Below are 24,941 nucleotides of genomic sequence, written 5' to 3' on the forward strand. Positions count from 1 at the left end.
AATTCAGAGTTTTACAATGTATTGGTACTTACAACAATATGAGAGGACAACTAATCAAAGATGAAAACAAAGTTAGCGGTGGGACCTTAGTCTCATTAGTATGGCTAGGGCAGTTAATTTCCTTAATTATTAGAATATCAAAGTTTACAATTTACAGAAAAGAAGAAAAAACTATGATGCTGCCATAGTCAAATAGCCTACCAGTATTTACTCTCCAGGCTTATGTGTGAGGGATGGTCAGTTGGACAGTGTAATGGTGGGCTGCTCAGCCCCACTGAGCTACAGGAAACTTTTTTTATCCGGCACCGACGGGACCGACGTGGTGCCGGTTCATCAAAAATTCCGGATAACCGAAAGCTATAGTAAAAGATACAGAGCTGAGAGCTCCGTATAAAGCAACAAACCCAGGTTCAGAACAATGGCCACAAGTTCCAAGTGTCTCTGTAGCTTAGCAACAGCTGCAGCCACACCCTTGCACAGCAACAGATCAAGGAAGGCAAGTAATAAAACTTACCTGAACCTACTCCTGAATTTTGCCGGTTAACCGAGATTTCCAGTTATTTAGGTGCCGGTAAATCGAAAGTTTCCTGTATCTCCTAGCATTGGTTTTCATTTTATTGGAGTAGTCCAGCCTGAATAAAACTCAATGTAAAAATATTATGCATCACATCCAGTGCTAGTTTTTATATGTGATGTCACTGAGAGAGAGAGAAAGCTATGTGAGAGCAGGATGTGTAATCTACCCACGGATCTGGCTAAAACTTGGTTAGTATTGTGACAATTTTTTTTTAAACGTTCAACTTTGCAGAATTTAAAGTGGAACTTGCCAAATAATACCTAAAAACTGTATTTGTTGGTTAGTCAACACATAAATAACATTATCTACTGGACTCCACTGGTGAAGGGAGAGAAAAAAGAAGGGAGAGAAATTCAGATATCAGCTGATATCCAGATCTGTCGGGACCTATTCTGAAATGCACCAAACTAGATTGGACTCTGTTAACCGAGCTTGCCAGTGCAAAGGCACATACCTCAAATACATTCATCTTATTCTGCGGGCAATAGCCAAGTATTTTGTTTAATCACTGACTGTGTGACATTACCACAGACGGGTTTGTGGAAAGTTTTTTGTCCCTTTTGATCTACCAACTGAAAGTAGCATCTCGCCAGAAACACCAGCACAGACTTCAGCAGATATCAGAATTACACAACGTCACCAGGTAATTCACTGTTTATCAAACCTCACATCAATATTGTCATAGGGGAAGTAAGATTCAAGAGGAAACTTCTTGTCCTTGTCATTTAGATTCTGAACCAAGTTTATGCAACAAAAGACAATTAACGTTCATCAAAGCTTAAAACCAAATAAATGAAATAGGAGATAGACTTGCAAATCAGTTCTACAAGTGTGGGAGTGTTGAAAGTACGTGCCCTGTTTCATTCATTAAAAATGTATGCTACATGAAGGCTTAGAAGAATGTTGTTATAGCCAGATTTGCTAAATCTTCAATTGCTATAAATTAGCTGACTCATGGGCACCTACTGAAATCCCCGCTCACAAAATGAGAAACAATAATTTAATAGTGGGGTGAAGGGATTGGGAAGGAGAGAGGCTCCAAAAAGTACCATTTCTTATTTCTAAGACATTTTTGCCATTTCTGTCAATTACTGAAGGTAATTGGATTTGTCAGAATGAGGTCACAGTTTGAAGTCAGCAAAATCTATCAACATCTGCAAAAATTGATAAGAATAACTGCACTACATTTTATGTAAAGGAATCAATTTACTTCAGAACCTCACAGAATGAATCTTTAGTTTTACTTCATAGTGATTCTCAGGCAGGGCAAGTGTCAGCACTGAGTCTATTACTTATACTTCTATGAGCAAGCAAATAATGTCTTCTCTGACAATCTGTCACATCTTGTTGAAAAGTTGGCGACTGTTTTGTGAGGTTAATCAACTAAAAGACAGACACACACAATCAGGGTATGAAATCACTATCAAGTTTAGGAGTTTCTTTGCATTTGGAGATGTTACCCATTTCTGTAAACATTGGAATGTGGATGCTTACTGACCCCATTTAATGTAAGTCACATAAATCAAAATGTATGCTCGAGGTGAACAAATTGGAAACCATTGTTACTTTTTAACGGTACCCATAAAATGTGAATTTTCTCATTAATTACAGTAAAAATTCTAAATCACAGTTTTGTCATTGGTATGTGAAGGTTATTCCAAGGTCCCATCCACAGTTCCTCCTCATCAGATTGTGTCTGATCACTGTGAGATTCAAAAGGCTCCTTAACATCTTCATTGTCAACAGCCGATTCTTGGTCATCTGTGCTTTTTGCTCTCTCGTTCTTTGCCTTTACTGTGCTCAGTCTGGACATGCAGCTGTTAGGCTCCATGCTGCTGGAGGCCACAGAGCTGCTTGATGGCCTGGCATGAAGATTGTCATTGCTGCAAGAAGCTGTTGCATTTGCTAATGGATTGTTCAATGGGACCTTTTCTTCCTGCGTTGCTGCCAGTTTGTCTAGTTTCTTAAAATGTTTTCCTACTCTTGCAGGTGAGGTTGCTTTCCCGTTGGTAGGAAGGCAACTGCGCCTTGTTCTTACGATTGATCCATTTTGAGCAATGTAGATATTACTGTTAATGTTGCTGTGGTTATTTGGGTGCTTGATACGAATCCTTTGTGCTTCTGGTGCACTGTCCTCACCAGTTGAGCTGGTTTCATACTCACGATCTACAACCAACTTTACTCGTTTATGGCGAGACCACTGTTTGAGGAAAAAAATATTTTAGCAAGCCTTTTGACATTATTCCACTGAGACTTTTTAAATGTAGTCCGAATTATATATGGGTTACTTAGATCAAAAATGGATCATATTGAAGTAATGCTCAAAATCAATCTTCCTTCTTCAGTAACAACAACTTACATTTCTACAACGCTTTTAATAGAAAAATGTCCCAAGGTGCTTCACAGACGTTGGGCCACAGAAGAAGAGATTAGAAGGAGTGACCACACGCTTGACTAAAGAAGTAAGTTTGAAGGCAGGTCTTAAATGGTGGAGTTGCATGTGAGGTAGCAGAGGGAATTCAACAGAGTGGGACCTAGGTTGTTGAAAGCAGAACCATCCATAGTGAAGGGAGAGAGAGAGAAGCACAAGAGGCCAGAGTCTGAGGAACAGAGAGGTCAGGGGAGTTGTAGAGCTGGAGGACGTTACAGAGATAACTGACTAAGGACAGGGTGATGGGTAAGATAAGGATAGGTTGATGGACAAGCAGAATTTGGTGCCAGGTAACTTAAAAGCAGCAGTGTTTTGGATGAGCAGGGTCTGAGAGACCAGCAAGGAGAGCATTGGAGTTGACAAGGGCACGATTCAGGGTTTCAGTAGTGGATAGGATAAGGTAGCGGTCGATGTGGGCAACATTACGGAGGTGAAAGTAGGCAGTCCTGTAATGGAAAGAATATGGGATCTGAAGCTGAACTTGGGGTCAAACAGGACACCAAGGTTGAAAACTGTCTGATTCTGCCAGGGAGGGGGATGAAGGTTAAAGAATGTGGCCGGGGAGGGGATGAAGTTACGAGAGTAGAGTTGTTGGTGGAAACTAAAGATGATGGTATCTGTTTTCCAAATGGTTAGCTAAAGGATGTTAAGACTCATCTGACACCAGATGTCAGACAAGCAGTCTGACAGCATAGAGGCAGTTGCGGGGTCAACAGAGGTGGTGGAGAGTTGGGCCTAGGTATCATCAGCATGCATGTGGAAGCTTACTCCATGTCTGCAGCTGATGTCATAGAAACATAGAAACATAGAAGATAGGAGCAGGAGTAGGCCATTCGGCCCCTTGAGTCTGCTCCGCCATTTAAGGAGATCATGGCTGACCATCCAAATTCAGTACCTTGTCCCTGCTTTCTCCCCATATCCCTTGATCCCTTTAGCCTTAAGAAATATGTCTAACTCCTTCTTGAATATATTTAATGAATTGGCCTCAACTGCCTTCTGTGGTAGAGAATTCCACAGGTTCACCACTCTCTGGGTGAAGAAATTCCTCCTCATCTCAGTCATAAATGGCCTACCCCTTATCCTTAGACTGTGACCCCTGGTTCTGGACTCCCCTGCCATTGGGAACATCCTTCCTACATCTAGTCTGTCTAGTCCTGTCAGAATTTTATAAGTTTCAATGAGATCCCTGTCATTCTTCTAAACTCCAGCGAGTATAAGCCTAATTGACCCAATCTCTCCTCATACGTCATTCCTGCCATCCCAGGTATCAGTCTGGTGAATCTTCGCTGCACTCCCTCCATGGCAAGAACATCCATCCTCAGATAAGGCGACCAAAACTTCACACAATACTCAAGGTGTGGTCTCACCAAGGCCCTGTACAACTGCAGCAAGACATCGTTGTTCCTGTACTCAAACCCTCTCGCTACGAAGGCCAACATACCATTTGCCTTCTTAACTGCCTGCTGCACCTGCATGCTTACCTTCAGCAACTGGTGCACAAAGACACCCAGGTCTCGTTGCACTTCCCCTGCTCCCAATCTATTGCTGTTCAGATAATAATCAGCCTTCCTGTTTTTGCCACCAAAGTGGATAACCTCACATTTATCCACATTATACATCATCTGCCATGCATCTGCCCAATCACCCAACCTGTCCAAATCATACTGGAGTTTCTCGGCATCCTCCTCACAGCACACATGCCCACCTAACTTTGTGTCATCTGCAAACTTGGAGATATTACATCTAGTTCCCTCATCTAGATCATTAATATATATTGTGAATAGCTGGGGTCCTAGCACCGATCCCTGCGGTACCCGACTAGTCACTGCCTGCCACTCAGAAAAAGACCCGTTTATTCCAACTCTTTGCTTCCTGTCTGCCAACCAGTTCTCTATCCAAGTCAGTACCTTGCCCCCAATCCATTGTGCTTTAATTTTGCACGCTAATCTCTTATGCAGGACCTTATCGAAAGCCTTTTGAAAGTCCAAATACACCACATCTACTGATTCTTCCTTATCTATTCTACCAGTTACATCCTCAAAAAATTCCAGTAGATTAGTCAAGCACGATTTACCTTTTGTAAATCCATGTTGACTTTGTCCAATCCTGTCACTGTTTTCCAAGTGCTCTGCTATTACATCTTTAACAATGGACTCTAGCATTTTCCCCACTACCGATGTCAGGCTTACTGGTCTATAATTTCCCATTTTCTCTCTACCACCTTTTTTGAATAGTGGGGTAACATTAGCTACCCTCCAATCCATGGGAACTGTTCCAGAGTCTATAGAATTTTGGAAGATGACCAGCAATGCATCTACTATTTCTAGGGCCACTTCCTTAAGTACCCTAGGATGTAGGTTATCAGGCTCTGGGGATTTATCGACCTTCAATCCTGCCAATTTCCCTAACACCATTTCCCTACAAATACTGATTTCATTCAGTTCCTCCCTCTCATTAGACCCTATGTTCCCCGACATCTCTGGGAGGTTATTTGTGTCCTCCTTTGTGAAGACAGAACCAAAGTATGTATTTAATTAGTCTGCCATTTCTTTGTTCCCCATTATAAATTCCCCATTTTCTGATTACAAGGGACCTACGCTTGACTTCACGAATCTTTTTCTCTTCACATATCTATAGAAGCTTTTACAGTCAGTTTTTATGTTCCCTGAAAGCTTACTCTCATACTCTATTTCCCCCCTCTTAATTTGCTGAATCCTAAACTGCTCCCAATCCTCAGGTTTGCTGCTTTTTCTGGCCAATTTATACGTCCTCTCCTCGGATCTTATGCTATCCCTAATTTCCCTTGTTAGCCACAGTTGAGGCACCTTTTTTGTTTTATTTTTATGCCAAGCAGGGATGAACAAATTCTGTAGTTCATCCATGCGATCTTTGAATGTTTGCCATTGCCTATCCACCGTCAACCCTTTAAGTAACGTTCCCCAATCCATCCTACCCAACTCGCGCCTCATACCATCATAGTTTCCTTTATTTAAATTCAGGACCCTAGTCTCTGAGTCAAATACTTCACTCTCCATCTTAATGAAGAATTCTATCATATTATGATCGCTCCACCCCAAGGGGCCTCGCACAAGATTGCTAATTAATCCTTTCTCATTACATAATACCCAGTCTAAGATGGCCTGATCTCTAGTTGGTTCCTCGACATATTGGTCCAGGAAACCATCCCGTATACACTCCAGGAATTCCTCTTCCACAGTATTGTTACTAATTTGGTTAGCTCAATCTATATGTAGATTAAAGTCACCCATGATAACTGCTGTGCCCTTATTGCATGCATCTCTAATTTCCCGTTTAATGCCATCCCCAACCTTAGCATTACTGTTTGGGGGTCTGTATACAACTCCCACTAATGTTTTCTGCCCCTTGGTATTTCTCAGCTCTGCCCATACAGATTCCACATCATCAGAGCTAATATCCTTCCTTACTATTGTGTTAATCTCCTCTTTAACCAGCAATGCTACCCCACCTCCTTTTCCTTTTTGCCTGTCTTTCCTGAATATTGAATAGCCCTAGATGTTGAGTTCACCCTGGAGCCATGTTTACGTAATCCCAATCATATCATATCTGTCACCAAGGGGTATCATGTAGATGAGGAAGTGGAGGGAACCACAGATGGGATCTTGGGGGAACTCCTGAGGTAATGGTGTCAGAGTGGGAGATACTCTTGCTACAATCGAATAAGTAAAGGTTTGAAAGACTTGCATTTATATAACGCCTTTCATATCCTCAGGACATCCTAACACACTTCACAGTCAATAAATTACTTCTGAATTATAGTCAATGTTGTTTTGTGGGCAAATGTGGGAGCACGCAGCAAGGCCCCACAAACAACAATTGAGATGAATAACCAGTTAATCTATTTTGGTAGTGTTGATTCAGGAATTAATGTTAGCCAGAACACTGAATGAACTCCCTGCTTACCTTTAGAAAAGTATCCTGGGATCCTTTAAGTTCACCTGAGCAAGTGGGTGGGCCCTTGGTTTAGTATCTTGCCTGAAAGACAACACCTCTGACAATGCAACACTCCCTAAGTACTGAAGTACCAGCCTAGATTATGTGCTCAAGTCCTGGAGTAGGGCTTGAACCCACAACCTTCTGACTCAGAGGTGAGAGTGCTACAACTGAGCCAAGTAGGCACTGGAACCAAATGAGAACAAGTCCATGGAGCTGGACAGCAGAGGAGAGGTGTTGGAAGAGGCTGGTGTCAAAAGCTGTAGAGAGGTTGAGGAGGATGAGAAGAGATGAGGTACCACAATCACAATCACAGAGAATGTCTCTTGTGACTTTGGCTTGGACTGTTTTGGTGCTGTGGTGGGGGCGGGTGACTGGGTGATTGGAGGGATTCAAACAGGGAGCTGCAGGAGAGATGGATACAGTGAGATGTGGCAAAGTGCTCAAGGACCTTTGAGAGGAAAAGTAGGTTTTAGATAGGGTGGTAGTTATTGAAAGCAGAGGATTAGAGGGTGGGTTTGTTAGGGTGGATGTGATGATGGCTTTTGAAAAAGTTAGGGACAGTGCTCGCGGAAAGGGAAGTAGTTACAAGGCAAGGTCACCTAGCATGGAGGCCATGAAGGGAAGTTGGGTTGTTAGGTGTTTTGGGGGAATGGGGTCAAGGGTGCAGGAGGTAGGTCTCATGGACAAAATGCTTGGAGAGCGTGTGAGCGGAAGATGGGTAAGAAGCCAAAGACAAACACGGGTTCAGAGCTACAGAGGGAAGAGGACAGAGAGGGTTGACGTAGGGTCAAGGGAAAGGGGAAACAGCAGAGGAAGCTGGATGGATGACTTCACATCTATAATATTAGAAAAACTTTCACAATCAGGTAAGCGATAAGGAAATGTTATAACACTGAACGCATCAAAATGTTATATATTTTTTTTAAAAAGTAGTGAATATTTTTTAATGTTTTGTGATTTCCAAACATGGTAATTCCACACAGCAATCTTAGAAAACCAACTACATGCAGTATAGTGATCAATTAAAAACAAAAAAAACATACAAAAAAGTGCTGAGGCACCCAATTGCTCAAGAAACTGATTCTAGTATAGCTGTTCCATTTTGGAGAACATATATAAACACCCATTAGCAAAAGTCACAGCAAATATTACAATCCAATTTTTTTAACTCATTGACAAAACAATCACAGCAAACGTCAAAATCCACTCTTAGAAAGTGTTTTTGAACACCTGTAGTTCCTTTTAAAATGATGTTCCTGATTCTGACACTTCTTCACTCTCCTCTTCTTGCAGAGCTCCTCCATCACTGCTGTATTCATTATAATCTGAAACTGTTCCTTTGCTTAAACTTTCACTCCTACTGCTTGCATCACCCGCTTTATTGTTTTTTGATTCAGAATATTCTGAACTTTCTGCTTGATTGGAAACTGCCGCACTTGTCAAACTACGGCTCATGCTGCTTCTGCCACTAATGCCAGAATATTTAGCACTCTCACTGTGACTCAACTGACTGGCATTGCTTCCAGTACTAGCATTCTGCTCATCTGCCAACTGACTATAAGTGCTCATACTTCTACTAACACTGTCGGAAGCATTTTCTTGACTGACTGTTGTCCTGGATATTGTTCTATCGTTCGTGTCACCAGATTCATCTTCACTAACCTTGCTTTCAATATCTTCCTCCTCTGCTTCAGAGGTGGTGCCTTCGTCTTCATCCGATTCTTCCTCAATAATATCCTCGGATCCACTGGCGAATGTTACTGATGTACTTACACTTGTTCCTCTTGCTGAAAATGTTCCACGTGAACTACTCTTGCTACTTCTTGTGGCAGATGTTCCCCTGCTACTTATACTTTCTTGAGTTAACAAGCTTGACCTTTCTCTGGAACTACTTACACCTGATGTTGTCTGACTGATCTCACTATCTGACATCAAACTACTTTCTGTTGCTATTGATGTACCCCTGTTAATTACACTTCCTTGGGACTCTGTTCTTGAACTTGTCATTTCTGTTGTTGTGCTAGTGGCAGCATCTTCATCAGATTCATCGGATAGTTCGTCAAAACTACATGACGTGGATTTGATTTTAGATGACATTCTTGATATTGAATCTTGACCTTCTGTATCAGACACTCTGCTCTGTGAAGTCTGTCTACTTCTAGAACTAGCCTTTTCAGAGGTTTCACTTTTGGAATCTTCATCAGAATCAGCTTCATCCTCTTTATCCTCCTCCGATTCTTCTTCCTCTGGCTCAGATTTTGTGTCGTCTTCTGTTGCATCTGATTCATCATCTTTTTCTTCCTCAGAGTCCACTGTACTTTCATTTGTTTCATCTTGCTCGAGTGTCACTTTAAGATAGTCTTTATCTTCAGTTTCTGATTGTTCAACACTGCTTACTGACAAATCATCTCTAGACTTTTTGGAAGAATCACTTTTCTTCTGAAGGTCATCGCTATCTTCCTCGGAAGCATCGCTCTTTTCCTCATCACTCTTTGCCATGACACTAATTGAGACTTGCGATTTCTTTTCTTCCTTTTCAGACCCACTACTTTCATGAGTCTTGGATTCATCATCCTGTTCACTTTCAGCAACTGAAGTCTTACTGACAGAGCTTTGTGATTTACGCCTGAGCTGTAGCTGTTTAGAGATTTTGATACCCTTCAACATTTTGCCCATTTTCTTTTTTTCTGTTGGCTTATCTGTTGTTGACTTCTGGAAATAGTTTCCATTAATGACCACGCTTCCTGAGTCACCACTTACCACACTATCTTGGCTTTCCACACGGCGTGCAGACACAAGTTTAGCATAACTAGAATCCTTGCTACCACCCTTTACTTTCTGAAGTATCATAGGAAATATTTTTGCTTTCTTCCATCGAGAGTGATGCGAGATGGAAGGCTCTGCAAGCTGCTCGCTGCCTGCCTCTCCTTTGCTAGTATCTGCTGTTAATTTACTGATCTGCAACACAGTCTTCAGCTTTTTCTTTCCCTCCCCACCCTGAACCGTTCCTGCTGCTGCTTTCTCCACAGCCACTGAGCCACCTGCTTGTTCTGGTGCTGTACTTGGACCTACTGCATCACCCCTTGATGTCCCTGCATCAGCCTGATCTCCTGCTTCCTGTTTTATACTTTTCCTAACAGGACCTCTGCTTTGACGCATTCCCTGAAATTATGAAAATGGAACTGAGTTAAACGCTATACAGAAAATTATTGCGGACAAAAAAGCACTTCATTTTTAGACATGACACTTCATTCTATTAGTTACAGAAAGAAAGAACTTGCACTTGTATAGCATCTTTCACATCCTCGGTATTTCCCAATGCGCTTTACAGCCAATGAATTACTTTTAAAATGTAGTCACTGTTTTATGTAGTTTAATGTGGCAGCCAATTTGCACACAGCAAGGTCCAACAAAGAGCAACAAGAGAAAGGATCAGCTATTCCATTTAATGTTTGTGGAGGGATAAATGTTGGCTATGACAGTGGGAGAACTCCCATCTTCCTCAAACTTGTCTCTCTAATGCTGGTGCCCTTAAGGGTGGAGAAAAAAACAATTGCTTAATGATTTGATTTACTACCACAAACCAAAAAATGGGTTACCATTGAAAGAATGACCAGTGCCTATTACTGACAGCAACTGAATTACACCAACATGTTGAAGAATTTAGAAAGAATTTAATAAAGCTAATATGTTCTGGACCTTCTTAGTGATCAGGCTACAAGAGGGAAAAGAAAGAGGCCATGGGAATTGTATAGTATAGTTGGTTAGCATGCTGTTCTTTCACCTTTCGGCCCTGAATCAGAATACGCTCATCTTGCTGGGGTAAGCATCTCTGCCTTTGATGACCAAAAAAAAAAGTTTAACAGAGTCTGAGAAATGGAAATGAAGACAGGAAATTAAATTGTGGAAAGATGTGCTTGTAGCAGGAAGTGCTGGAGCAAAGAAAATGTGGCAGAAAAGGAAAGTAGGCTGATTGGTGCTATAAACACAGCTACACTTTGTGGCTGATCTTGAAAAGGTTTGCAACATGATATGAAAATTGATCACCATTTTACTCCCAAAATAAAGTGCTTTTATTATGATTGGAGTAATTTGTGACTTGTGTTGAGGGTGTTCATAATCAAAGCATTTAAGGATAAGTAGAGCACTTAAAGGTAAGGGAGGTGAAATTGTGAAAGTATAAAATAATATAGTGCTAAATTTAAATTATTTTTTTCCCCTGCAAGAAACCCTTTCATAAAGCTGGTGGGGTGGGAGATGCAGCTGAGTTCATGGTGGAAACTGAGATTAATAATGAAATTGTGGGCATTAAAGAAAATAAAACCTGCTGTGCTTTAACATTCACAGGGCCAGAATACATCCAAGTGTACTTCAGGAGATTGCAGTCCAAGTGGTAGAGCTGTCTCTAATTGCTTTTTGTAGCTCATGCAATGCTTAGCACCACAAGATTTGAAAATGTTAACAGGGTCTATTTTAACTTTCTGAAATCGGATGGTAATGGCTTCAAAATGAGGTTGATAGACTTACCGCCCCATTAATGCAGGCAATTGGCTGCTTATATAGGGGCCTACTGCTGAGCGGCTGAAGCACCTGCCTGTTTCAGGTGGTAGGCCCTTATTAATATGCAGACGGGATCCTATGACCTACAAAGGGCCCTGATTGGTATTTTAGGATGGAACTGGTCAGAACGTTCGCCATGCACTCGCCGACCAGTTTCACTGGCGATAGAACCGAAAAGGTAAGTTTTAAGTTATTTTTGTGGGGCCCGGAGAAGCAGGAGTGCTTCTCCTAGTTGCCCTGAGAGCATTAAGAGCCAAGCACATAGTGTGAGACTAGGGTCACATGGTGGCCAGACCAGTTAGGTCTTGTCAGTTAGTGGTGGCAGGTTTCCTTTTCTAAAGGCCATTAGTGTTTTCGACAATCCAGAAACTTTCACAGCCCTTTCATGATGCCAGTCTACATATTAACGGACTTAATTCTGTTTTGCAACTTACCATAGTGGGATTTGAACTCTTCGGGTTTGTTAGTCCAGTATCATAACCACTAGGACCTGGATACTGAGATTAACTGGATAGGCTTAAGGGGTTTATCTGATTCTTTAACTCTTATGTTATCCATCAATAGGCCAAGTAAAATAAATGAGTGACATTTCAGATATTTTGTAATGGTTGAAACGCTGATCTGCATTAAAATTAATGTTCTAGTTCAATTAAGAATACATATCAACAAAATAGTGCAAATGTCAGTAGAGTACCGAAAATATCAACATTTACCTCATATTCTATGACGATTGTAGAGTATCAGCAAAAAAAAAAATTATGGTCTGCATATTTTGAGCTGAATAGTAAAACAAAACCTTAATAGTATCTCTTACAAAATAGTTGATGTTTCCCAGTTCAAAATGTTCTTCATCCATCAAAAGCAATATATTAACATCTAAATGAAAAACATGTCTGCTTATATAACTACCTCTGCATCTGCATTTGATCCCTGTGGACTGTAATAGTAGCCGCCATCATCTTCCATTACCACCTCTCCATAGTCATCGTACATTCCAGAGGGGGAGATCAATCTGCGGCGACTTCCATACTGTGGTACTTCATACCTAGAATTGGTGTCAGAAGTTGATGTGTCACTATTTCTTGTTTCAGACAAAAAATTCTATGAGATATTTAAAACTTTCAGTTTTAGTCAGCACACTGATCAGCAAAAGACGTCAGATGCAATCAATCTCACTGTGGGAAGGTTACTGCTTGTTTCGGGCTTAGAGCAGATGGCTATTTTGGCGCTAATCCTACTTTTACAGAAGTTGCTGCAAACTCTAATTTTCCGGAGTTAATTAATCACGTGTATGGTGCATTATTGACCATGAAGTAAACTCCTACCAATTAAAGACCACATCATCTAACCTGCAATTTTGCACAACTTTTTAATGTGATACACTATAAACCACACTTGAAGTAGGATCTAATACCATCTTTCTATTAGATAAATGCTTAGTGACAAAGATGTCACAAAATAGAAATAAAATATAGGACTACTACCATATCATATCATCTTAGATAAGCTTGAGGATTTTAAGTAAGCTCTAATTTTTGCACAGAACAAGATTAGCTATACAGTATTTGGTAAGAATAGTGACAAATAGATGATAGGAAAAAAAACTGCACTTAAATGGTCTAAATTATTCAAAGATTCATCCTCAGTGGTCCATTTGAAGAATATTCAATGTAAACAATAACTGACATGCACACAGTGTTTCGACAAGCCAGATCGGCTGAATAAATCAAGGACAAATCTGAAGGCCGAATTCAACCATTTTCCCAGTGTCATTTTTGGCAGGCCAGAACCCCAGATATTTAATCACAACTAAAAAGTTACATTATTTTCACTTTTGGAATATTTTAACTTTTAATTCTTTTTTCTGTTGTGTTATTAAAACTTTACCTATTATATCTCATAAATCATGGCATTAACTTGACCAGAAATTTAACTGGACCAGTCACATAAATACTGTGGCTACAAGAGCGGGTCAGAGGCTGGGTATTCTTCGGCGAGTGTCTCACCTCCTGACTCCCCAAAGCTTTCCACCATCTATAAGGCACAAGTCAGGAGTGTGATGGAATACGCTCCACTTGCCTGGATGAGTGCAGCTCCAACAACACTCAAGAAGCTCAACACCATCTAGGACAAAGCAGCCAGCTCGATTGGCACCCCATCCATCACCTTAAACATTCACTCCCTCCACCACCGGTGTACCGTGGCTGCAGTGTGTACCATCGACAAGATGCACTGCAGCAACTCACCAAGGCTTCTTCGGCAGCTCCTCCCAAACCCGCAACCTCTACCACCTAGAAGGACAAGGACAGCAGGAGCATGGGAACATCACCACCTGCAAGTTTCCCTCCAAGTCACACACCATCCTGACTTGGAAGTATATCGCTGTTCCTTCATCGTCGCTGGGTCAAAATCCTGGAACGCCCTTCCTTAACAGCACTATGGGAGTACCTTCACCACACGGACCATAGAGATTCAAGAAGGTGGCTCACCACCACCTTCTGAAGGACAATTAGGGATGGGCAATAAATGATGCCCACATCCCAGGAACGAATAAAAAAAAATTAACATGACATCCCACAATCAGTTTTTAATTTTTGACTGATTTAGTTCAGCTCTAATAAACACCAAATTAAATGAGTTGTTTTTGTTAATAAAATGCTGCAAAGCATATCCTAACCATCACAGAAAGCAACCAGCTCATCCATGCCAGCTCATAAGGACATGGTCATGCAAGTTCTGGAAATATTGCTAACTGGAAGCATATAGGGGGAAAAATTCAGTGGCGCCCCTTTGGGGTGCTAACTTCGCCGGGGCGCTACTTTTAGCGCCTCGAAAAAGTTAGCGTCCCTGTGCCGTAAATTCATTGGTAGCACCTCAAGCAGGAGGCGAGGCACTACTGGAAGCACTCCCCTCCCTTCCTGAGGCGCTACTGTTAAATCCGTGTATCTTGATGTTGTGTGTCCTTCAATAACTAGACAGAGACTGCAGGGGAACAATCAACAAGTGTTTACTGGATGAGGGTTACTCTAAAACTAACAGTACAGATCCCTACTCAGGGTTTATATACAGGTGTGGTCACTGCCGGTATTACAGTATACAGGAGCTGTAAAAAGTAGTTCTCCCCTTAAAGGTACATACACTACAATTCCTCCCCTTTTAGATTAACAGTACCATAACATTCATTTAACAATTAACAATTTTAACATGCAACATGAACTGAAAATAGTCCATTTATAAATTCAGTCTCTGGGGCGGCTTCCTGATCCTTTCTGGATAGCACCTTTGCTGAGTGTCTTGCTCTTGGTGCGGAGGCAATTCTGGCCCCCTGTCGTCGGTGGGTTCATCAGCTTCCGATGCTACTGTTTCTGGGGTAGATGCGACCTGTATGTCGGGTTCATTACCAGGTACGCGAGACATGGGGTTGACTCATTCCTGTGACTCTAGGATCTGGTCGACATGGTGTCTCACAATGTTCTCCCCAACGTCCACTGTGTACATTAGTGGCCCCTGCCATGTGCATATCGTTCCTGGTTGCCATTTCTCTGTTCGGTAGTCGTGGGCCAAAACTTGTTGCCCTACATTGAAGCTCCTTGTCAGCTTCTCATTGATGTGCTGGAATTGCTTATTCTCAACATCTCTTCGTACATTTGGTCTGAGCAAATCCAGACGACATCTCCACCTTCAGTTAAAGAACATCATGGCCGGGGTCTGGTTGGTGACTGCATGTGTCGCATTTCTGTAGGCTAACAGGAAATTGTCCACCTTATGCTGCAGTGGAATGTCGTCATCGCACATGGTCCTTACTGCCTTTTTAAAGGTTTGTACGAACCTCTGAGCCAATCCATTTGTGACTGGATGATACGGGGCGGATGTGTAATGCCTTACCCCATTCCTTTTAAAAAATTTCCGAAACTCTTCGGACACAAACTGTGGTCCGTTATCAGAGCAAATCTGCTCTGGCAAGCCGTTCCTGGCAAATATGTTCCGTAGAACTGCAATCGTTTTCTCCGTGGTGGTGGAGGACATTTTGACCACCTCAGGCCATTTCGAGTGCGCATCCATGGCTATTAAAAACATTGAGTCCATGAATGGACCAGCAAAATCAATATGCACCCGTTGCCATGGAGAGGAGGGCCACTCCCATGGGTGTAGAGGGGCATGTGGTGGTGCATTTTGGACCTTGTGGCATCCTGAGCAGCTCTTTGTCAGGTCCTCGATTTGCTGATCGATCCCCGGCCACCACACATAAGCCCTAGCAAGGCTTTTCATTTTCACCCCTCCCAGATGGGCTTCGTGAAGCTCAGTGAGCACTGTCTCCCTTAACTTGGGTGGAATTACCACTCGGGATCCACACATCAAGGTCCCCTGGCATACTGACAGCTGTTCTCTTCTGGATGAGAATGCTGGCAACAGTGAGTCGCCATGTGTTTGCCATCCCTTCACCGTCAAGTCATATACCCGAGACAGTGTCAGGTCATTTCGGGTCTTCTTCTCTATATCCGCGTTAGTTACTGGCAAGCGTTCAATTATAGTCGAATAAAATATTTCGACCGGGTCCACTGCTGGTGCTTCCTCCACAGTAGGCAGTGGCAGGCGTGATAGCCCATCAGCGATTCCATGCTGTTTCGTGCCCTTATACTCTATTTCATATTGGTTCGCCCCTAGAAAAAGGGACCATCTTTGTAGCCGTTGCGCAGTCATCACCGGAACGCCCTTCTTTGGATTAAAGATGGAGACAAGTGGTTGGTGATCAGTCAGCAAGGTGAACTTCTGCCCGTGCAGATAGTGGTTGAACTTTTTCATTCCCCACACTAGGCTGAGGGCCTCCCTGTCAATCTGGGCGTAGTTACGCTCGGCTGAGGTTAGTGACCTAGACGCAAAGGCTACTGGCCTCTCCGAGCCATCCGGGAATTTGTGCGACAGCACCGCTCCAATGCCATAGGGTGATGCATCACACGCCAACCGAATTGGTAGTGCTGAGTTGAAATGAGCCAACACCTCTTTTGATGTGATCAATGCTTTGCTCTCTGGAAAGCTCGTTTACATTCGTCACTCCACTTCCATGGTACCCCTGTTTGCAGTAGGGTGTTCAGTGGGTGTAGTACTGTAGACAAATTCGGCAAGAACTTATGGTAGTAGTTCACCAGCCCGAGGAACGACCTCAGTTGTGACACATTTTCCGGTGCTGGAGCCTTGACTACTGCCTCAATCTTTTCAGGGGACTTATGTAACCCCTCTTCATCAATAACGTGGCCACAATACGAGATCTGCTTCTGGAAAAACTCGCATTTGTGGCGATTAGCTTGGAGCCCATATTCCTTCAATCTAGTGAGCGCCTGCTCCAGGTTGGCGAGGTGATCACTGTCATTTTCGCCCGTGACCAGTATGTCGTCCAAATAACACTGAGTCCCTGGAATCCCTTGCAGGACTTGATCCATTGCCCTTTGCCAAATAGCCGGAGCTGATGCTACCCCGAACACCAGCCGGTTGTATTGGTAGAGACCTTTATAAGTGTTGATCGTGAGGTACTGTTTCGAGGCTTCTTCTACCTCCATTTGCAGGTACGCCTGGGCCAGATCAATCTTAGTGAAGCATTTTCCTCCAGATAGCGAGGTGAAAATATCTTCAATCCGCGGAAGCGGATATTGTACCGTGTGAAGGACTGGGTTCACGGTCACCTTAAAGTCCCCACAGATGCAAACCTTCTTTGGTTCCCCAGGCGTATTACTCAACGACCTCTTCGTTACAGGAACGATGGGTGTAGCCCACTCGCTCCAGTCCACTTTGGACAGTACTCCTGAACGTTCCAAACCTTCCAGCTCTGCTTCGACGGCTGGGCGGATCGCATAAGGTACCGGTCTGGCCTTAAAAAACTTTGGACTTGCATTTTCCTCTTTTTTGATCGTCGCTGTTATGCCTTTTAGTGTTCCGAGTCCCTCCTGGAACACTTCTTGTGCGTCAGTTAGCATTTTTGACAGTCGTCCAGGTATGACGTCGTCATCCTTTTTGGCATCTGCAGTCAGTGCTTGCATGGAATGCCAATCTAGCTGTATCTTCCAGATCCATTCACGTCCTAGTAGTGGTGGTCCTCCATCTGGCAATACATATAGGTCCATTTTTGGTGTTTCCTTGCTGTTATATATAATGTTCACCCTTATTTTTCCTTTGGGGTAGACCTTTTGCCCCGTGTACGTCTTCAAGACAATCTCTGTATCTCTCAAGGGTATATATGAGAATAGCCGCTTGTAGTCCCTTCGGTTTATGACTGTTAGGGCTGATCCTGTGTCCAATTCCATTTTCACTTGGACTCCGTCTATCTTGAGCGTGACCCAGATAGTTTGGTGATCCTCCGTTTTGATCACATTATGTAGTTTCAGACAACCCAGCTCCTTGCTTCCAGAGTCTGTATCACTTTTCTGTTCATCTGCACTACTCTCCGTCACCTTATGTACCTTCTTGTACTTCTCCTGTGGGGATTTCTTGCTGCTGGTTTTCTTTTCCGACCTGCAGACTCTTGCTATGTGTCCTACTTTTCCACACTGTCTGCACACTTGGTCCTTGAACCAGCAATCCTTATGGTCGTGTGTTGTTCTGCCGCAGCGATAGCACTTCACTGTTCCGTATGACATTTCATTTGTGCCATATTCTTGCGGTCTCCATTGTATCTCTGCCGTGCCCCGTGCTGCTGCTTTGTGTGATACTGCCATGCTGAAAGCCTTGTCCAGCGTAAGATCCTTTTCTGATAGAAGCCGTTTCTGGGTTCCTTCACTTTGAAGCCCACACACAAACTTGTCCCTTAAAGTATCTGCTAGTCCCGTTCCAAACTGGCAGTATTTCGATAGCTTGCGCAGTTCCGTTAAAAACTCAGCATTACTTTCATCTTTATGCTGGTTCCTTTTGTGAAACTTAAATCTTTCCGCTATCAGCAGTGGTGTGGGCTCTAAGTGGTCCTGTAGGATTGACACTATGTTTTCAAAATCCTTTTCCACTGGCTTCTCTGGGGTTATTAGGTTTTGCAGTAAGCCATACGTTTTTGCACCCATGGAATTCAACAATACCAGTGCTTTCCTGTCATCTGGCACTTCATTCGCCTTGCAGTACACTTCTATGCATTCGACATATGTCGCCCAATCTTCGACTTCATTGTCGAACGCTGTGACACTGCCACTCTTCGGCATCCCTGGGTGTGGTTAGACTGTCTAAAAATGGCGTCTCCCGCGCTCTCCCTTTTTGTCCACTGTGGCTCAAAATGGCGTCTCCCGCGCTTTCCTTTCTTCCCGCGCTCTCCCTTCTTCTCCGCTGTGGCTCAAAATGGCGTCTCTCGCGCTCTCCCTTCTTCTCCGCTGCGGCTCAAAATGGCATCTCCCGCGCTTTCCTTTCTTCCCCGCTGAAGCTGCTCGCCCCCTGAACACCGCCTCTCTCTCTCGTTGACGCCGCTCGGTCCTGAACAGCGGCTGCGCCCTGTGCGCTCTACCCTCTCTCTTTTCCCGTCGACGCCGCTCGGTCCTGAACACCGGCTGCGCCCTGTGCGCTCTACCCTCTCTCTGCTCCCGTCGACGCTGCTCGGCCTTTTCCTGTGCCGTCGGTCGGCTCTAGCCGCCGCTGTGCGGGAAGGGTCTGCGCCGTACCTGTTGCCAGCCCGTTTCGCTGGAGTCTCTGTGGGATGGTCGACGCCCGTGCTTCTGGAATTGGCCTTCTTTTGCAGAGTTGCAGGTAGGTTCGAATCTGCTCGTCGCCAATGTTAAATCCGTGTATCTTGATGTTGTGTGTCCTTCAATAACTAGACAGAGACAGCAGGGGAACAATCAACAGGTGTTTACTGGATGAGGGTTACTCTAAAACTAACAGTACAGATCCCTACTCAGGGTTTATATACAGGTGTGGTCACTGCCGGTACTACAGTATACAGGAGCTGTAAAAAGTAGTTCTCCCCTTAAAGGTACATACACTACAGCTACCATTGAATATTGGTGGCTTGTAGCACCGCAGTATTGCAGGCCTCCCTCCGCTGATTAAAGGGGAGGGGCCTAGCACTGCACGCTGCGCGCAACGGTGCCCCACTGGACCACCGGGGAGCGGGGTGCCGGGAAAGCAACCCGGCACTCAAGAGGAGTGCCGGGCTGAGCGATCGCAGCCGGCACCCCGAATAAAAGAGGGGAAGGGGGCATGTGCTGGCAGGCGGCCAGAAAAAAAACTGGCCACCCGACACCTGCCCCTTTAAATACCGCCGCCGCGGCTGCTAAAACGACACCCTGACCCTGTTGGTCAGGGGCGCAGCCAAAGTTTGCGGCCGGGGTGCGAGCGGGGCGCTGTGCATGGCAGCGCCACAGTGAGCTACTGGCTACCGCCACCGCTAACCTCCTGCTGAATTTCATGGGAGGCTTTAGCGGCACTGCGCCCGGATGCTCGGGGCCCCCCCGGGGGCGCTAACAGGAGGCACAAAGCAACCCAATTTTTCCCCCGTAGACTTTAATCTCTTCAACAGACTGGTTATTGAATGCTGTTAAACTTGTCAGCTATCTAAGGAGCCTAATCCTAAATTAATCTCACCTAATTGCATCAAACTGAGGCATTAGCATCAACTGTAAATTTTTCATCAGAAAACAGTTACTGCTCGAGTTACTGTGATATGCTGAACTGCCTTTGTCGACTCCATTACTTATTTGATCTGCATACTCAGTGTTTATGTAACTATGATTCTAATGTTAATAAGCAATTGCTAGTTCATAACTTTTTCTTTGATAGTTAGTAAGAAAGAGTTAATTCATTCACTCATCCCCACGGGAGGTTGGCAGTGTAAATGCTAATATAATCCAAACTGGTTGATGTACGGTCGTTCGGTGAGCCAAATTTAGGCATCATTAACTCTTAGGCATAAATTGGGTGGTAAACCCCAGGCGGTTCTTGACGAGGAGTAAAGGTAAAGGGTTAAGAATTTATCTGGTTGCTTTGATGTCAGGGTATTGATCCCAGTGTTCTTACAGCATACATTAGTCAGGATAGCAATGTGTGAATACCTCTGCAGTAGGTAGTTGCACTCTAAACAAACTGATGCTATCGCTATTGTATACTACATTTTAGGAATTAAGATTACCTTGTAAATGAAGGACCAAGCATGCTTAAAATTGAAGTCTCTTGAAGGTTAGGACAACATTATCTATAGGTCATGTGATACAATCCTATTTCTGACTAGATAATTGCATACTTTGAGTAAAATTGCTTCCTTATATCAATCATTAACTATATCCCTGTGCTATGATTATCTCATTACTCTGTGTTGTGTAATTATGTTTTCACCCTCACTACATTTTTTACTTTTCTTCAAATTCCAATTGCATGTTAGCTTTATTAAGGTGAAAGTCAATGTAATTTAAAGTTTTACGATGGGTAATAGTTACAATCCGGGAGTGGCGGAAGAATTCCCCAAGTTTACAGTGAGAGTAACGAGATTGGTGTGAACACAAACATTTTTGTGCTGGGGTGCAAAAACGATTGTTGCATCCTTCCTGAGCAGTAGTCAGTATTTTAAATGTATAATTAAGGTATTTAATGGGTCCATTATTTTCTGCTCCAGTCATCTTAAAGTCCATAGCAGAGAAGCATAACAATGAGAGGTGCAGTCGCAAAAAAGGCAAACACTGAGGCATGCACATGCTGAGCATCCTGTCATGTCAGGTACAGCAGTCCATGCATTCATACTAAATAAATATTTGAGGGTGTAGATGGTGAACTGCCTCAGCCCTGATTGTCCTCACCCACTTGCATTTTGCAAAGACTGGTTACCTAATACTGACAACTTGCAACTACCAACGAGGCAACATATCACGCCTGTCATTTTAATTCACCACTCCATTCCCACTCGGACCTCACCGTCCTTGGCCTCTTGCATTGTTCCACAGAAGCTCAACGTAAACTCGAGGAACAGCACCTCATCTTCCAATTAGGCACTTTGCAGCCTTCCGGACTCAATATCGAGTTCAACAATTTCAGATCATAACCTTGGCCCCTATTACATTTTTACTTATATTTTTTTCCACCCCTTTGTTTTGGGTCTTCCCTTCCGCCCCCGCCCCCCTTTTCCTTTTTTTTCTCTCTCCCACATGGCAGCTCTGTCTCATCCTGCCAGTACACTTCACACCTAATCTCAGCCGTCTTTTGTCTCCACTGTCCTATTACCATTTTGTCTGGTTTTGAATGCTTCTTAATGTCTCTTTTACTTCTTTTGTTCTATCGCAGCCCTGCCTTCGATCTATTTTATTTCCTTTCCTGTTTTGAAAAAGGGTTTCAACCCGAAACGTCGACTCTATTTTCTCTCCTTCTGTTGTTATTGAGGCAACATATCATGTGGGTGGGGGGGTGATTTTCAACTACCGGACTCCTTTTTCTCGCCTGAACAACGGTCGACAAGTAAAGGAAACTTGGGTGGGCACTTTGGACACCCACTTACTGCCTAATTAAATTTTCAGGCTGGCCTTTAAATGGGGGCCCAGCAATCCTGCCCAAAACAGCTGGGAGGCTGTTTAAATATGGAAGACCTACTGCAGTTGTAAGGCCCCAATTGCAATTTTAATGTCTAAATGGGTGTGGGCCTTGCATGATGGTCCCAGTTATAGGGCCCACTGCAGGTTGTTCAGGAAAAGGTACATTTTTAAAAAGTGAAATTTTTATGGGGCCAGGAGGAGCTTTCATGCCTTTTCTCCTGCCCAATCCCGGGATCTGCTACCCCCCACCCCCCCATTTGTTAATGGGCCCTACCTGTCGACTGGCTCTGTGCAGATACCAGATGATGTTCCGGCACCCAAAAGTGGTGAGTTGCAATGAAGTGCCCGCTTGGTGCCCGCAGCTCGCCAGTAATATTCAAATGAGGCCTGAACCTGAAAACAGTTCGGTTCTCTCGACTGTGGCCTTGGGCGGGCGCTTGGCCGAGTTTGAAAATTTCCCCTCCGTCTGCCTGTCCTGAAGTAAAACTTTCATCTGCACCAGTGCCAGGCCCCAAAATATTTTACCAATAAGTCAAGGCAAAAATGTTACTTCATTGTACATTTCCATGTGTGATGAATATCACAGTTGTGTAATTAATAGCTTATTATAATGCAGGCCATCAAACACATCCCAGCCTGTTTGGAATGTGTAGTTATGAAACATCACAGGATACTAAGGGGTAGATTTTAACTTTCAGTGCCGGGTGGTAATCTCGGCATTCCAGATTGGCCGCCCTTTATACATCCCGCCTGGTTTTCTTTCCATGAGTTAGTGAAAATGGAAATGAGGCAGGATGTATGATGGCGTCGACCCGCAACATTGGTCGCGATTTTACCTCTGGAGACGTGCTGGAGGCGGGACTTCTGGTTTTCGGGTTTCAGTCCCGCCCCCAGCGACGTCTGACGATGCCACACTATTTTCCCTTGATTGGTCTTGTTAAGCCCGCCCTGCGGGCTTAGCCGGCTAATTAAGGGGAAGCCGGTGACAGAGGACGTCAGCATATGATGCTTCATCTGTCGAAAAATTGTTGACAGAGGAATTGTCAGCATTTGACAGCTTTGAGAAGCTGTCAAACACTGACAATCTCTGTTCTAAGGCGAGCCCTTGCACAGAAGGCACACCAAGACCTCTCTCCTCAGCAGAAAGCAGATGGCTGCTGCATCTGAGAATGCAGCAGCCATTCTGTCATCTCTGCCGTTGAGATGAGGCACCTCCGGAACCCCAAGGGTTGAAGCCTGCAGAAAGAAACAAAGGTAAGGAAACTTTTTCCAACACTTTACACTCACCTCTCATACATATCTGTCCACACTTGCACCCATCACTCTCCTCTACAGCGGACATTTCGACCCCTCTCACCCCCGCAGACCCACTGCTCACCTCGCTGACCCTGGTGAGGTTCGCAGCCGTCGGGAAGCCCGCACTTGCAGGAGTAAAATGGGGAAAAGCCTCAAAACTGCCTGTTAACTTCCTGTTAACAGGCAGTTAATTGGCTCTAATCCGCTTCCCGCCTCGAGGAGACGGGTCCCTGCGCGAGTCGGGGACCCGCCTCCCGGGAAGATGGTTCGGAGACGGGTTGGGAGCGGGGTTGGGACCCGCTCCCAATTTTTCCCATTTTGCCAGCAGTCCCGCCTCCAAACCTGCCTCCTCCAGGCTGGTAAACTCCAGCCCCCTGTGTGTAACTCCCGGTAGTGAAAGCTAAAATCTAGCCCCTAATGTCAAAAATTAAAATGCTGCAACAAGAAAACCAACAGCAGTGCATCCACAAAATAAACCTGTGTTGTCGGTAAAATTTCCCCCAATTATTTCTACTAAAGAGTTGCACAATAATACTAACAGCAGCTTGTCCAAACAATTTGGGTGGGATTTTCAAATTGGCGCAAAGTCGCCCGTGGCGCCCCATGTCACAGTGGGGAGGTTTGAGTTGTTTCTGAGATCGGGCCTCATTTGAATTTTACTGGTGAGCTATGGGGGCTCTGCTGCAGCTTTCCGGTTTAGGATGGCAGAACATTGTCTTGCTTTTGCACGTAGCTAGCCAGCAGATAGGCCCTGTTGGAGAGGGGGGGGGGGGCAGTGGATCCTGGAGGAGGGGAGAGATCTTTAAAAAAAAAATTCGCTTTTCCTGAGAGCGGCCTGAGGCAATCCCTTTAAGGACTGCTGGTTAGGCCGCTTAACGCTTAGTACAACTGGGACTAGCATGCACAGGGCATGCTCTGCCCGTTTGTACGTTAAAATTGCAATAGGGGTCCCACAACCGGCATAGGACCCTAATTTGCATATTTAAACAGCCTGATGCCTGCTTTGAGTGAGAGCGATGGGCGCCCATTTAAAGGACTACCTGAAAATTGAATACGGCAGGCAAATGCTGGTCCAAAGAGCCGACCAGAGTTTTCTCTGCCAGTTGCCTGTTTTTTAGGCGAGAAATGAGCAGCTGGCAGTTGAAAATCCCCCTTTTTATTTCTTTAGACGCGCTCACCAAATGAAAGCTCTTGCTTAATTGTAACATTAGGATAATAATAATGGCTTAAATTAAAACAATCAGTTGTGATTTGTAAAGCTTTGTCCTACATTCATTATATATTCAGAGCATCAAATGTTCTATTCCCAAGCTCCCTTGGTAGGTTCTATGAAGAGAAACTTGCTGTACTGCTAAAAATTTCTAAAAACCTCACACAGAAGTGCTTACCCAGGCTCATAATTGTAGTAATCCTGTGCATAGTAGTCCTGGCCAGGATCAATGCCTGATTCCATAGAGAGTTCCTGTCATTCAGATAAGCAACATAATGAGCATTTGTGTTCATGTGTGGTTGAATTAATCCTTTGTTATCAGTAAGCACGAATGCAAATCAAGAACAGACAAATAATTGGAAAAGTAGATTTTCTGAATGCAGATACATATATAGGCTAACTTGTGAGAAG

General features: G+C 44.0%; 1 protein-coding gene across 1 annotated transcript in view; it reads right to left on the minus strand.

Annotated features, from left to right (window-relative positions):
- Window positions 1–2,186: 2,186 nt before the first annotated feature.
- The window catches only part of pcdh15b (protocadherin-related 15b), a 1,235,959-nt gene continuing 1,213,204 nt past the window's right edge, over window positions 2,187–24,941 (minus strand). Inside the window, exons 36-38 of the mRNA XM_085994900.1 lie at window positions 24,709–24,782; window positions 12,453–12,588; window positions 2,187–2,777 (exon numbers count right to left, since the gene is read on the minus strand). Coding sequence (XP_085851026.1) covers window positions 2,202–2,777; window positions 12,453–12,588; window positions 24,709–24,782 — 786 coding nt within the window. The 3' untranslated portion in view covers window positions 2,187–2,201. The remainder of the gene's footprint in view (window positions 2,778–12,452; window positions 12,589–24,708; window positions 24,783–24,941) is intronic.

The sequence above is a fragment of the Somniosus microcephalus genome, chromosome 8 (genome assembly GCF_052327205.1).
Source record: "Somniosus microcephalus isolate GS21.2 chromosome 8, FLI_Smic_1.0, whole genome shotgun sequence".
Lineage (NCBI taxonomy): Eukaryota > Metazoa > Chordata > Chondrichthyes > Squaliformes > Somniosidae > Somniosus > Somniosus microcephalus.